Source organism: Trichosurus vulpecula, chromosome 4 (genome assembly GCF_011100635.1).
Source record: "Trichosurus vulpecula isolate mTriVul1 chromosome 4, mTriVul1.pri, whole genome shotgun sequence".
NCBI lineage: Eukaryota > Metazoa > Chordata > Mammalia > Diprotodontia > Phalangeridae > Trichosurus > Trichosurus vulpecula.
In genome coordinates, this window is record NC_050576.1 from 259,867,104 (window position 1) to 259,882,534 (window position 15,431).

Consider the following 15,431-nt stretch of genomic DNA (forward strand, 5'->3'; position numbering starts at 1 on the left):
GGCCAGAAAGGAGTCCAGACAAGCAGGACAATTTTGAAAGCAACAAGCTGATCTTCTTATATATGTAAAAGAAAAGCAAGCAGGTAAGTAAAAGAGATCTATTGTTACATGAACAATTCTCTTTCTCTGTTTTTTTATATATGTAAATGTCCATTCTATTTGGTGTCTAGTGATCTTAAAAGAACTTTGTAAATTCCCAAAAGCAATCCAGCAGCCTCTCCTCTGCTTCATTCTGGGTCTAACTCATTGTTCATTGGCAGTCTCTGTCCAAAATTTTATCCATTCATCTACCTAATTATCTGGATAACCTTATAGGCTTGTCCAAAGACCCTCAGACTGAACAACATGCATTCTTTGTTCCCTTCATTTTTTTCTCTGTAGACAAGTTAAACTTTTTTCAGTGATTATGGATATCAGTAAATAGGTAAAACTCTTTTGAGTGATTATGGATCTCACTTAGCAGGTTTTGCAATGTTATGGGGCTTGAAACAATTAGCGCAATGCTATCCCCAAACAGCATCACATGGAGGGACTTTACCATCTATACAGAATGCCTCCTTGACTAGTATCCTGCATGGAAACTCCTCCATGACAGTGGTAAATGAATGAATGAACAATGGAGAGAAAATGCTTTTTAATTGAAAAATAAAATAAAATTATGCTAGCCTCAAACTTATGTCCTTGTGAGGTACTTATAACAGGCTGCATTGTCTCTTTTGTTATATTTGTGCTTTCATCTTTCCTCCTGGATTTTAAGAAGGAGCAGGGCCCTGTATTTAAGAGATGATCAATTAAAAATAACTTTTGGATGAATGATCATATATGTGCCAGCAGGTTTTTTACATTGTAAAGCATCTTAAAGAACATCATCCTGCCATTAACAGGATATAAACTAATACTGACAAAGAAGTGACTAACACTAACTACTAATTGTTACAGAATGTAGAATGGAGCCCATGCTAAGTGCTTGCACAAATGATCATTAAACATTCTCGGGAATGGGTGTAATTTCAGTTTGAGAGTCCATCGATATCTCCTTTGATTTAACTTGGTGTTAGCTTTCTCCATTTTTTCCTACTGAAACATGATTAAATTTGTGCTCAGAATGGAAAATTATGGAACAGAAAACTATGCCTATGTAAATGAATAGCCCATGCTGTATTTATTAGGCTTAGTAATTATTTCATTACTTCAGTGATATGTCATTTTGTTGACAAGATCTCTCACTGACTGACTGCAACCTCTCTCCAACACCTTAGATAAAGGAAGGAATGAAAAAGCAGACCATATACTGACTACTCGCAAGGCAATGTGCCAAGTGCTGGGAATACAAGCAGAAAAGCCAGACAATCCCTACTCTCAAAAGACCACACACTCTGATAGGGAGAGATAACACACAGAAGCCCTCACCTGCAAATCAGATGGAAAAGAAGAAGGTACTTTGGGCATAGTTGCAAAGTAGATGGTAACATCTTCTTTAACAATATTTCCACAGATAAAAACCCTTTCCACTTCTGATATTGAACAATTTGATAGTACCAAAAACATTGGTAGCAAGAACTTTATTTTTCTAGGTCTTTGGGAGCTGCAGCTGCTGAGCAAGCAGGGCTGCAGCAACCATGGCTGGCAGTTGTGGAGATATCAGGCCCCTTTTCCACAAGTGTTGAATAAGAGATGAGCAACTTCAATTATCTAAATCATCTTCTAAAGCTCTTTATCTGTCTAAAGCAGAGCAACTAGTACTTTTTTAAACTGATTTTAATAATTATGTCACCTTTTAAAAGGAGAGGGAACTAATGAGGAAATGGTCTTTGTGAGTTACTTTAGGCAAAAATTTCATCATGTACAGCAGACAAATTAACCATCCTTCGCCCTTGCAGTTAAGGCCTACTCCAATTCCTTGAAGGTGATTCTGAGTACTCTGATTTTTCTCAGGGAGAGTTTCTAGCATGAGCCTGGTGATGATTAGAAGGAATATCTGAATAAAAATTCTAGAATTCCTAGCTAAACAAGTCCTCTGGAATTCATTAGGCCTACTCTCCTGCCTCAGAGTAGGACTTAATTTAAACTTTACTATTAAGAAAGGCATTTCTCCTTAAAGATCAAGACTCCAGTCTTCTTTAGCAAACTATCCCTATTCCAACTAACAAACTTAGTTCAAGGCAGTGTGTCATACAACTATAAAGGTGGTAGAAAAGGAGGGGGTAATTTTGTGTCTTTGACTGAAGGAAAGTCTGAGGCTAAAGGAATTATGGGACTGAGAGGAGAAGGAATGTAGGAGCGAGGGGAGAAAGTTTATGATAGTTTAAAATGTATCAACCAACAAATCAAAAGCATTTGTTAAGAGTCTGATCCCTGTTGTTATCATCTATGGACTTCCAGTTCATACTTTTCCTTCCCAAATACATTTAGTACTTACCTTCTCTTTTTCTCTACTCCTGGCCCATTGTTCCCCTAAAACACTATGACCTCTCAGCCCTTTATCACCTTCAACACTCATGATCTTTTGCTTTAATCTTTCTCAATCATGCATAGTACTGATCACAAATTAGAAATTCACCTCATTTTCTGAAGCTCAAAAATATTTGTCCTAGGTACCAGAATTCCTACTAATGTCTCTGATTAAAATCATAGAAAATTCCTTAACAAAGAACATAACCAAAGAAGTAACTTTGTTCAATGACTCTCTAATTTTTTTTCAAGTCAGGAAGCATTTATTAAGCACCTATTATGTGCCCATGATAATCTCTGAGGATAAAAAAAAAGGCAAAACAAACAAACAAAAACCCACTCCACTCCTGAGGAGCTCACAGTCTAATGGAGGAGACAAGCAAACCCCTTGTGCAAACAACACACATACAGGAAGGATATGCCAGATAAATTGAACACAGTCTCAGAGGGAAGGTACCAAGATTAAAGAGGACCGAGAACATCATCTAGCAGACAGCGGGACTATTGCTGAGACTTGAAAGAAGCCAGGAAATCCAAGAGTCAGAGATGAGGAAGGAGAAATGAATGTGAGTTATTATTAATCACCTTAGGAATTCAGTTCCTTGGATAAGTAAAGCCAGCCAACATATATACCACTCCTGATTAGAGGGCTGTAGGAATCAGTGAGAGCTTTCTCATTCTCATTTTTACTTTTTTCTTTTTTTTTTTAATTGATGTTGTTTAGCTTTCGGCATTGATTTCCACAAGATTTTGAGTTACAAATTTTCTCCCCATTTCTACCCTCCCCCCACTCCAAGATGGCATATATTCTGGTTGCCCCATTCCCCAGTCAGCGCTCCCTTTTGTCACCCCCCTTCCCTTGCCTCCCCCATCCCTTTTCCCCTTACTTTCTGGTAGGGCAAGATAGATTTCTGTGCCCAATGGCCTGTATATCTTATTTTCCCGTTGCATGCAAAAACAACCTTTTCCTTTTTTTTTGAGCATCTGCTTTTAAAACTTAGAGTTCCAAATTCTCTCCCCTCCTCCCTCCCCACCCACTCTCCCTAAGAAAACAAGCAATTCAACACAGGTCACACATGTATCATTATGCAAAACACTCCCATAAATAGTCATGTTGTAAAAGACTAGCCATATTTCCCTCCCTGCTATCCTGTCCCCCTTTATTCAATTTTCTCCCTTGACCCTGTCCCTTTTCAAAAGTGTTCGCTTTCGATTACCTCCTCCCCCTATCTGCCCTGCCTTCTATTGTCCCCCTTTTTTATCCCCTTCCCCCTACTTTCATGTGGGGTAAGATGCCCAGTTGAGTTGAACTGCTTTTTCTTGCCACTTTTATGTGAGATAATTTACCCCATTCTATCTCTCCCTTTCTCCCTCTCTCAATATATTCCTCTCTCACCCCTTAATTTTATTTTATTTTTTTAGATATCATCCCTTCATATTCAACTCACCCTGTGCCCTCTGTGTGTGTGTGTGTGTGTGTGTGTGTATATGTATATATGTATGTATGTATACTCCCTTCAACTACCCTAATACTGAGGTGTCATGAATTATATAACACATCATCTTTCCGTGTAGGAATGTAAACAAAACAGTTCAACTTTTGTAAGTCCCTTATGATTTTCTTTCTTGTTTACCTTTTCATGCTTCTCTTGATTCTTGTGTTTGAAAGTCAAATTTTCTATTCGGTTCTGGTCTTTGGTGTTTGGAGGAAGCTGGGGGACCGTTCACTCAAGTCCCTGCTTTCCAGACGCTACCTTGGCTCTGCCCCCATGACTCTCTAATTTTAATCAGAGGCATTTGCTACTATCATAGCAGATGTTCTACACAAGGTCCAAATGGAACAAATACTCCTGTGTGTAGGAGCAAACTGCTATTGTTACACCAACTGCATGAAGCCCTACAACACTAAAGAGTCTTTTCAAAGGAGCCTAAAACTATTCTAAATAGAGCAGTATAACAATTTGTAGAGGAAAACCCAAAAGGATGGAAAAATACCTACTGTCCAGACTGAGGCATGTGGCTGATGGCCATTCCATTGAGTTTATGTATCAATAGATAAATCTAGGTTAGGTATTGCTGACAGTGAATTGGTCCCAGAAATGAATGAGAGGAAGAGAACTGGCTGAATTGCATTTGGAAACTGTGCACTGTTTTAATGATCACAAGTTTCTCCCTATTACAAAGACTGTTTAAAAAAACACAAATGTTCTCCCACTAGGGCTGTATGGCTGTGAATCTTAAAAACCACAGTCAATAAAGAATCAAAGTTGCATTGTGAACGGAAAAATAAATAGTAAGCACAAGAAGGCTATGGCATGTGTTCAGCAGTGATCAATATATAGAAAATAGTACCCAGGAAATATGAAATATAACCTAAAATATAACCTAAAAAGGGTTTGTGGGGAGGGAAGGTCATGTGGTAAGAGAAACAGGTAACAAAGGGACAGACATCCCAAGTGCTCCACTGCTATTAACCCTAAAATATACAAAAGCTTAAAGGAATACCACAGGGAAGCTAGGCAGGTCCCCTGTGAAAGCTCTATGGAGAAAAGTGCCAAGGATGAAAAGTAATGGATAGGTTACATTCTGTATTGATGAAGTGATGCCTGCATCTGAGACTACAACTCCACTGAAAACCTAACAAAGATTCCTGTGAATGGCCTTTGAGTAAAGTTCTGAAGTGCCTGCCACAAGAGCAGTGCAAAATCCACCATACAGTGAGAAGAGTCAGGCTATATTTCTGAACTGCTCTGAATGACAGTGTCTGGCCCCTCCCCCAACACAAACCTTGAGCCACTGTCCTATCCCTTTTCACCACACAAATATCCCACTCTAAAGCGCGACCATCTGGAATGCCTTCTCTATGGGAAACAGACTTGTTTTCATCTTAAACCTTTTTCTTTCCTGTTCTTTCCATCTTCTTGAACTCACTGAAACCCAACTCCCTCCTCATAATATGGCTTCTCTGGCTTCCCTTTCCCTTTAACTCATACTACACCTTGCCCACCCCACCACTTCACTGGTTGAAGTTAGGGGGTGAAACATTCCTTGCTCCCCAGTGCCACTTCCTCTACCTTGACTTCCATCACTAAGTTTCTCTGGGGTACATTCAATTCATATTTATCACCCAATTGAGATTCTGGTAGCTGTTACCAAGTGAGCTCCATGACATCACTCTATGAGTGATGATTCTAGTCTCTCTTTTCTCTAACTTCTATCCTCACTCTAGGGGACTTAATCATACATAATGATACATTCTCAAATGCCCTCACCTCCAAACTCCTCACCTACTCATTTCTCCTACTCCTCTCCCCTACCACAGCTACAAAGGTGTCATATCCCTTGACCTTGCCATCTCACACAAACGCACCACACTTCCACCTTCATGAACTCTGAAATTCCCTTGTGTGTTCACAATCCACTATCATTCCACCTCTCACTCTGCCTTACAACCTCCCCTCACCCCACTGTTTGGCCTTCACAGTCCCTCCATCCCTCAGTTCTTAGCCAGGTTACAACCTTGGCACTGGCTACACTCCTTTCCTTTCCCTCACTTGATTCTTTGGTGAGTCAGCTCAATGGCATACCACTCTCTTCTCTCAAATCCCTTTCCCACTATCCTATCAAAGACTCTGCCAAGCCCCAGCCTTGTATTACTCCCACCATCTGCTATCTTCCCCCTACTCACATGCTACTTAACAAAGATAGAGAAAATTACAAAACCATGCTTACTGGGTCTACTAAAGACAGCTAGATGACACAGTGGATAAAGTACTTGGCCTGGAGTTAGGAAGATCTGAGTTCAAATCTAGCTTCAGCTTACTAGCTGTGTGACCCTGGGTAAGTTACTTAACTTCTGTTAGCCTCAACTGTAAAATTGAGATAAATAATAGCTACTTGCCTCTAAGAGTTCTTGTGGGGCTCGAATAAGATAATATTTATAATAGCATTTAGTACAGTGCCTGGGATATGTTAGGTGCTTAATAAATGCTTATTCCAGCCTGCCATCCACTACAAATCTCAAATGGCTTCTGACTGATGCAAGGCAATCCTTTTATGCCTCTCTAACTAATTCACTACCCTGTTCACCACAGAGACTTTCCCAAATTTTTTCATCCTTCTTCAAACCTTCTGTGGCTCCATCTCCACTCACTGTCTTAGCTGAGAACTGCCACACATTTCACTGAAAAAAGCTAGGTGATTTGCAGAGCTCCCTCTTTCCACCTAACGCCACCTTTATCTCACATCACTCATAGCCCTTCTGCCACTTGAACTGGTCCTTCTCTTGATCAAGTCTAAGCCTTCTACGTGGACAAATGATCTCATTCATTCCCATCTTCTCCACAAGATTGCCCCTTCTATCATCCCTACTGATCATTAATCATCATCTCTCTCTGTTTATCTTCTTACTCCTATAAATATGCCCTTGTGTCCCCCCAGTCCTCAAAAAAACAAACCTCTCTTGATCCATCCACACCTGCTAGCTATCATCTCATATCTTTCCTCCTTGTTGTGGTTAAACTCCATGAGAAAGCCATCTCAGTTAATATGTTTAATTCCTTTCCTTTCAGTCTCTTCTAAAATCTCTGAAGTCTGCCCTCTGACCTTGTAATTCAACTCTCCGAAATTACCAACGCTTTTTAACCACCAGAATTAATGGCCTTTTCTCTGCCACTTCTGACACTGTTGATCACTTACACTCTTCTTATTTATACTCTCTTCTCTCCAGGTTTTTGTGATACTATCATCTGCTGGATCTTCTCCTATCTGGCTGATAGGTCCTTCTCCAGTCTCCTTTACTAAACCTCCATCCAGGTCATCCAAGATCTGTCCTAGACCCACTTGTCTTTTCCCCCTGTAATATTTCACTTGGTGACCTTATCATATTCAATTGTCTTTTCTATGATGATGATTCCAAGTACTTATCCGGCTCTAACCTCTTTCTAACCTCCAATCTCACATCTCCAACTTTCGACTAAATATCTCAAACTGGATGTCCTGTGGACACCATATAGTCAACATATCCAAAACTGCTTTCATTACTGTTTCCCCCAAGCCATCCCCAATCCCTAACTTCTCTATTACTCTCAAAGGCACCATCAGTCCAGTCACCCAAATATAAAATCGAGGTGCTGTTCTTGACTCCTCACTCTCTCTCACTAGCCCTTTCATATCCAATGAGCTGTCAAGTCCTGTCGCCTCTACCTTCATAACCTTCTTTCCCTACGACATTGCAACTACCCTGGTGCCTGCCATCACCTCATGCTTAGACTACTGCAATACTTTCATTCTCTCCCCAGTCCACCTTCCATTGAGAGATCAAATCAGTTTTCCTAAATCACAGTTCCTACCACATCATCCTCTATTCGATAAACATCAGTGGCTTCCCTATCACATCCAGGATCAGATATGAAATTCTGTTTGGCCCCTAAAGCCCTTCATAACCTGGCCCTCTCCTACCTTTCCAGTCTTCTTCTACCTTACTCTCCTCCACATATTCTTCAATCAAGTGACACTAGACTGTCTGGTCTTTCTTGTACATAAACCAACTCTACATTTTCATTGAACATTCCCCAGACTTGGAATTCTCTTCTTCCTCATCTTCATCTCCTGCCTTTCCTGTTAGGATGCCTTCAAGTACCAGCCAAAGTCCCACCTTCTCTGAGAATCCTTTCCCAATCCCCCTTAATGTTAGTATCTTCCCTCTATTGATTATCTCCAAATAATCCTGTATATATCATATTTGAACACAAATGTTTGCATGTTGTCTCTGCCGTTATAGACCAGGAGCTCCTTAAAAGCAAAGAGAAAGTCTTTTGCTTTTCACTGTATGCCAAGAGTGTAGCACAGTGCATGGCAAATAGAAGGGACTCAATCAACACTAGCAGACTGACTTACTGAGGCCCACACTATAAATAATGGCCCTACTTTTGGCATAAATCCCTCTGAACTCTGAAGAGCCTAGAGTTTCGATACTGTTTCAGAACAGAGTGCCTTTGAAGGAGGAAGGTGCCACTCTAGACCCTAATATCTGCTTTAAATTCATTGTTATTTTAGTAAATTAGGAATTCTGCACTCCTTTATTTCAGTATATTATGACTGCTTGATAATATCAGTGCCAACAAAGCTAATGATTCATTCATTTATTCTGTTCCTCTTTCTTTGTTTGCTAATAAACTTCTTGCTAAGGTACATTTTTGACTAAAAGAGACAGTAGAATGCATACTATCTTATGAGACAATCACCAAGGTTTCTCTACACTGACAGGCAGATAGAGGGCAGGTTACATAAAAAAGTTTCTTTAAGAAGCAAGGTAGCACAGAAGACTACAAATTTAAGGAGTTTGCCAGGAAGATGCATTATGGTTTGTACTTTAGTGAAATGATCAACATTGGAATCTGCCACAGTTACACAAGGGCAGGAGGGGAAGCATGCGACCAGGGTTCTACACCCAGTATCCCTTGTGAGCCAGAGATGCTAATGCCCCTTCTCAGCACTCAAGCTTTTCATGCCCTGGCCAGTCTTCTACCACATTGCTCCCCCACTCTCCAGTACAGCTTCCCTGGCCTGCTTGCCACTCCTCTCTTCATACCTTTGTGCATGGATGTCCCCACTGCCTGGTATTCTCCTGTTATCTAGCCTCCCAGAGTCTCAGGCTGACTTCCTTAAAGACTGAGCTGAAACCATAACTTCGATAGCAGGTCTTTCTCAGTCCCACAAGCCACTACTGTTTTGCCTTCTAAGATTACCCTTTTATCATGTGTGTGCATATGTATGTGTGTGTGTGTGTGTATGTGTGTGTGTGTGTGTGTGTGTGTTGTCTCCACCATTCAAATGTAAGTTACTTGAGGGCAGGGAGTTAATTTTTTTTACTTTCTTTGTAATCTTCCAGTTCTTAGCATAGTGCCTGGCGCATAGTAAATGCTTATTTTATTAAGATTTTACTTACAAATAAGCAATACTTACAAATAAGTTTAAATGCTATTTGACTAACTGATTGATTAGTATGCTGTGAAGAAAAGAGGGACCTCAATACCACAAGTAACTTGAAACAGTAGTACTATGTAAATTTAGAGTATGAATTAACTATTAATTATTGATGATAATGTGAACAAGTTTAGTCTGGGTAACAACATCACAAAATCTTAAAACTGAAATTATGTTTTATATTTACTAGGTTAAGTAAGAATTGAACTCAAAAGCTTCTGAGGTTCCTTTCGACTCTGATTCAGAAAAAAAAAATGAGAAAAATCAGAGCTGAAAGACTCTGAAGCAAAGTTCTTACAAATTACACAGGATTTCAGGTCCCCTAATCCAAGCTCCCTAATTTCACAGATCATAAATCACATCTCAGTAATGTTAAATGACCTGCCCAAGTTCATACACAAAGCAAATAGCAGAGCTGAGATTCAAACCCAAGTACTCAGTTGTCTAATTTATTTCTCTTTCCACAGACATGTTGCTGTTAATTATAATTTACTAATAAAACCTTCCATCTTGCTCCAAGTTTCAAAACTACTCAACCAACCAAACTTTTCTCTGCTATACTAAATATCACAATTAAATGATCTTAATTTCACTCTTTTCCCTTCACCTTTCCTCCTATCAACTGAATCCAAACATGGGAAATAAAATAGCAAAAGTTGGACAATATGGGAAGATCAGCATGAGATCTGATTAATCCATAAACAATACAAATATAGAATAAATAAGAATGTTAAAGGAATATTTTTGCCAATTACTTACCCTTTTTCATATGTGAATTCATCTTTAAGTGAATTAGCTGATGCCTCACCAATAAAGACAGAAGGAATGTCAATCTTCTTTAAAATACCAACTGTATTTTAAAAAAAAGAAAATATCTTTATATGTCTATTTATAAATTAAATCAATTCAATTGCCCTAATAATAATAATTAATACTTTAAGAAGCAATTCTAAACTCTTAATTAATTATAGGTAGATTTTTGACATTATAAGTTTTGCCTCAGCAAATCTTTATATTTTCAAAAAGAGGCTGAAGGAACAATATGGATTTGATAATTTTTAAATTTATTTACTTTTAAAAATGATCCTCTACTAAAGTTCTTCTCTAACAGCTCACTGTTACAATGCTCTGAGCTCTTGAAGAGATAATATATAATATATATAAAGTGCTCTGCAAAGCTAACATGCTGTACAAATGCTGCAGCTGTGATTGCTGTTGTTAAAGGCTATGCCAGCAAAGCACACATTCTGGCAGATTCTACACCAAGCTGGAGAGGCTTCACTTTCTCCATTTAGACTGAATGCTTTGTCACTGGACCACTGACATCATTCAGGGAAAAAAGTCACCCGGGACCACCAGTCATTCAGGGAAAAGTCATCACCGGGAGCCAAATGTTCATTTACTACAGCAGCTCTGGAAGCTTATCTACTAAGATATGGAGGAGAAAGCACTTATATCAGGCAGGGAATTCACTAGATCAGCAATATCCCGGTCTCTTGAAGTATGAAAAGTTGATGTGATAATCTTATCTATTGAGACAGAAAAGAACAGGAAATGTTGTTTTTTCTTTCCACACTTAGGTCAGCTACAAAAAAATGGCATTTTTTAAAAAATGAAAATACTACCCATTTTTAGGGAAACTCTAAGTCAGATAAAGAATGCTAAAGAGAACAGCTAAACTGAGTTCAAAATGTTTTATGGTAACAGTCTGAGAATGAATCATACACATCCCTAGGCTGGCATGACAAGTAGACTGGTGGACAAACTTAACGCATCATCTAAGTCTGATCTTTACAATGTCCTATATTTTTTCAATTTGAAGTTTTGTGAGCTCCGAGAACTTCAGACACAATGCCTATTTAAATGTTAATACAAACTTACATTCTTAGAACAAAATAAAAATAACTTTAATTAGCCATCACTTGGAATATCTGCACCACTGGTACCAACAATTATTAGATAATAAAGAGTTAACAGTACAATAATTTAATATAGTCTTGTTATTTGACCTGTTAAATAGACTTCTCATTTGAGAAAGAGCAGATTCATTTTTAGAGATAATAAGCCTAAGATTTTAAAAGATTCTGCTACATATCTTCCTGTAACCAATAGAGAAAAATTCAGAAAATAATTTTTAATTATCTCAATTAATAGTGCTTTTCAGAGCTTTTAACTATCACGGCATCAAACCGAAGTCCAAATCTTTTAAAAATGCTTCTTTGATATGTATTAATCTATGTAGGTTACTAACCACTGATAACAGGTTACTTCTGTCTTTTATACAATTTCCTAAGCCAAGGAAAAACTGACTGTCCCTGGCTATAGGTCACATGGTAATAATGTAATTAATGCAAAAGGTTTTTTTCACTGTGGAAACTTACAGAAAATTAAAAAGCTCTTTTCATTAGTCTGCAGACCAAATGTGGAGGGTTTGGGGGGGAAGGATGGTATTTCACTATCTTTGAGGCTCTGCCAATATGAAGGGGCAGATTTGAAGGCTTACTAGGTTAGCCCATCCTGTCCTTGGTGGGAAAACAAACAAACAAAAACATTTCTACAAGGTATCTTAGAAGTCAGTGGCTTCCAGAATGTCACAGGATCTAGGATTCATCAAACTCCCACCCTAGGAAGAAATCTATACTTTGATCTGCAAGTCATTATAAGGCCTGTTTTAGTCCTTAGGCTGGTCCCTAAAAAGGGAGAAATAATAATAATATAAGCATAGCACCTAAAAGTTTGCAAAGTATTCCCCAATAAATAGACAAAGGATATGACCAGATGAAAAGAAAGAAATTCAAGCTATCAATAGCCATGTGATAAAATGGTCTAAATGACTAATAACCAGAGAAATACAAATTAAAGCAACTCTATCTGATTGACAAAGTTGACAAAAACCCAAAATGATAAATGTTAACAAGTGTGCAGGAAAACAGACATACTAATGTAATATTGGTGAAGCTATGACTTGGTCCAGACATTTCTGGGAAGCAAAAGGGGGTGGTGATTTCACAAATATAGAGAGAACTGAGTTAAATTTATAAGAATTAAAGTCATTCCTGAACTGATAAATGGTCAAGGATATGAACGGGCAGCTTTCAAAGAAATCAAAGCTATAATCATACAAAAAAGGCTCTAAATCACTATTGGTTAAAGAAATACAAATTAAAACAACTCAGAAGTATCACCTCATATTTATCAGATTGGCTAACATGACAGAAAAGATAAGCAACAAATGTCAGAACGGATGTGGGAAAATTGAGAAACTAAAGCACTGTTGATGGAGCTGGAACTGATCCAACTATTCTGGAGAGCAATTTGCAACTATGCCCACAGGACAATAAAACCGTGCATACCTCCTGACCCAGCAATACCACTACTAGGTCTGTATCCCAAAGAGATTTAAGGGGAAAAAAGGGAAAGGGACCCATGTATACAAAAATATTTATACCAGCTCTTTTTGTGGTGCCAAAATATTGGAAATTAAGGAATCAATTGAGAAATGGCTGAACAAGTTGTAGTATGTGAGTGTGGTGGAATATTACTGTGCTATAAGAAATGACAACCAGCATGCTTTCAGAAAAACTTGGGAAGATTTATGTGAACTGATGCAAAGTGAAGTAAGCAAAACCAAAAGGACATTGTACACAGTAACAGCAATATCGTACGTGCATTCCAGGATGATGGCTGGATAGGTTGAACCTCATTGGAGGAGAGGTTTCTGAGTGATGGTGAGCAATGGGGGAACAAAGGAGTGTTCTGCTTCCCTTTCTGGGATCACTGGGTCGACAGTTAGGAGATAAGGTACAATCAATATTTAAAGGATGGCTGGGGATGCCGTGTCATCTGGTGTCTGTGAGAACCAGAAGGTGGAAGGAGCAAGAGAGGAAGAGGTCTAAAATGAAGAGAAATTTGTAATTGTAATTGATTTGTAGGTATGTAGATCCTGCAGTGTTTTGTGTGGAAAACTACAGTATTTTTCCTAAACTGGAATACTATCATATTATCAAAAACCATTTGATTTAGAGTATGAATTGAGCTATAGTGTGTAACTGTTGAAGGGCTGTCATTAAAGACAAAGAGGGCATGGGATTATTGAGTAATTGCATACAATTAAATATGTTGGGAACAAAAAATGCCTTTAGACCTTCCGAAGTTATTGGCTTTTAAATATTTTCTAAATATTGTCATCCAGAGATGAACTAAATTTAAGAAGTTGAACTTTTAAAATGGTAATATCTTTTGGCCATGCCATAAAATCCAGTATTCTCTTACTAATGAAAATCCAATTCTAGTTTTACTTGCTATAATTAGAGAAGAAAGTAAATTAAACATGCATCGAGAAATAGAAACTGAAGATATTAGCACCTCTGTCATAGATTTTCTTAATTGATTGACTATTATCTAATCATCTATCTACTATTATCTAATAAAAGAGTCTCTAATCTTTTCATGATTTTTACCAGAAAACCTTCATATTAAAAGGCTCATGACTTTCAGTCATTTTTTAGTTGTGTGTGATTCTTCGTGACCCCATTTGGGATTTCCTTGTCAAAGATGATGGAGTGGTTTGCCATTTCCTTCTCCAGCTCATTTTACAGATGGGAAAACTGAGGTAAGCAGGGTTAAGTGACTTGCCCAGAGTCACACAGCTAGTGCCTGAGGCTGGATTTGAACTCAGGAAGATGAGTTTTCCTGACTCCAAGTCCAGCACTCTACCATCTGCACTACCTAGCTGTCCCTTTGCTCATGCCTTGCCAAACCCCAAACCCATATTACTCTCACCATCAACCTTCCCTTACTTCTATTCATGTGCTTCTAAATAGAGCTGGAAGTAATCAAGCATCACAAAAATGTGCTTTGGAGCTATATCAGTATAAATCTGATATGTCAACTGGGTCCTTACCACAGCAAAGCAATCCTTCTCCTTATTGAAGTCTCTATCCTAACTCCTCCCAGAAGTTCCAAAGTTCTTTTCTCCTCAAGTCTCCTATGACATATCTTTTCCTCCTCTTCTCAAGAAGATCTTGCCACATAATTTCACAGAGAAAACCCAGGCTTTTTGTCATGAGCTTCCTCTTGTCCCTTTCTCTTTTCACAACCCCTTTTTCCCAGCACACTGCCCCCAGTATCACCTCCCCTTATCTTCAATTCTCATCTACTCATTACTTTCCTGCAGCCTACAAACACAGTCAAGTCTCCCTAAGCTCAAAAACCTCTACTAGATCCCACTATCCCTGTCAGTATATCACCCCTACCTTTTTCATCCAAGCACATTGATAATGCTGTCTACATTTGTTGCTTTGACTCCATAATCTCTCATATTTTTCCGAACTCCTCTAATATCTGACCTCATTACTCAACTGAAAATGCTCTTTCTAAAGCAACCACTGATTTCTTAACTGCCAAAATGAATGGCTTTTTTTCTCAGTTCTTGTTGTTGACATCTCTCTGTAATATGACACTGTCTTGGTTCCTCTTCTCTCTTTTGTCTCTATATCCTCTCTGACATGGAGACCTTCCTTGCTCCCTTGGGTCCAATGATCACCTCTATGGGGAGTGATGTTCATAACTCTATGTACAGCCTAAGTTCTTTTCATGCATCACCTGCTGGATATTTTGAACAACACATCCAAAAGACATCTCAAACTCAACATACCTAGTAGAGCACTCATTACCCACTTCTACTTCCAAACATCAGTATGCCTCTTGAGGGCACCACAATCTTTTCAATCACCCAATTCACAACCTCAGTGTCATCCTTGACTCCAGTCATTCATCTCTCTTATCAAGTCAGAAGCCAAATATTGTCATTTCTACTGCCACAACATCTCTCACATACAAGCCCTCCTCTCCACTCACATAGCCACTATTCCAATTCATGCCCTCCTTACCTTCTGCCTGGATTACTGCAATAGCCTCCAAACTAGACTCTTTGCCTCAGGTTTCTCCAGACTCTGAACATCCTCCAGAATGATTTTTCTACATCACAGGTA

At 38.6% G+C, this 15,431-nt stretch overlaps 1 protein-coding gene across 2 annotated transcripts in view; it reads right to left on the reverse strand.

The window, feature by feature from the left end:
• Window positions 1-15,431, reverse strand: part of RNF13 (ring finger protein 13) — a 92,707-nt gene that overhangs the window by 35,322 nt on the left and 41,954 nt on the right. Inside the window, exon 6 of one of the 2 annotated variants that reach the window (XM_036756345.1) lies at window positions 10,198-10,288. The exons of the other annotated variant lie outside the window; for it this stretch is intronic. Within the exon in view, the coding sequence (XP_036612240.1) occupies window positions 10,198-10,288 (91 nt within the window). The remainder of the gene's footprint in view (window positions 1-10,197; window positions 10,289-15,431) is intronic. 2 annotated transcript variants of the gene reach the window in all.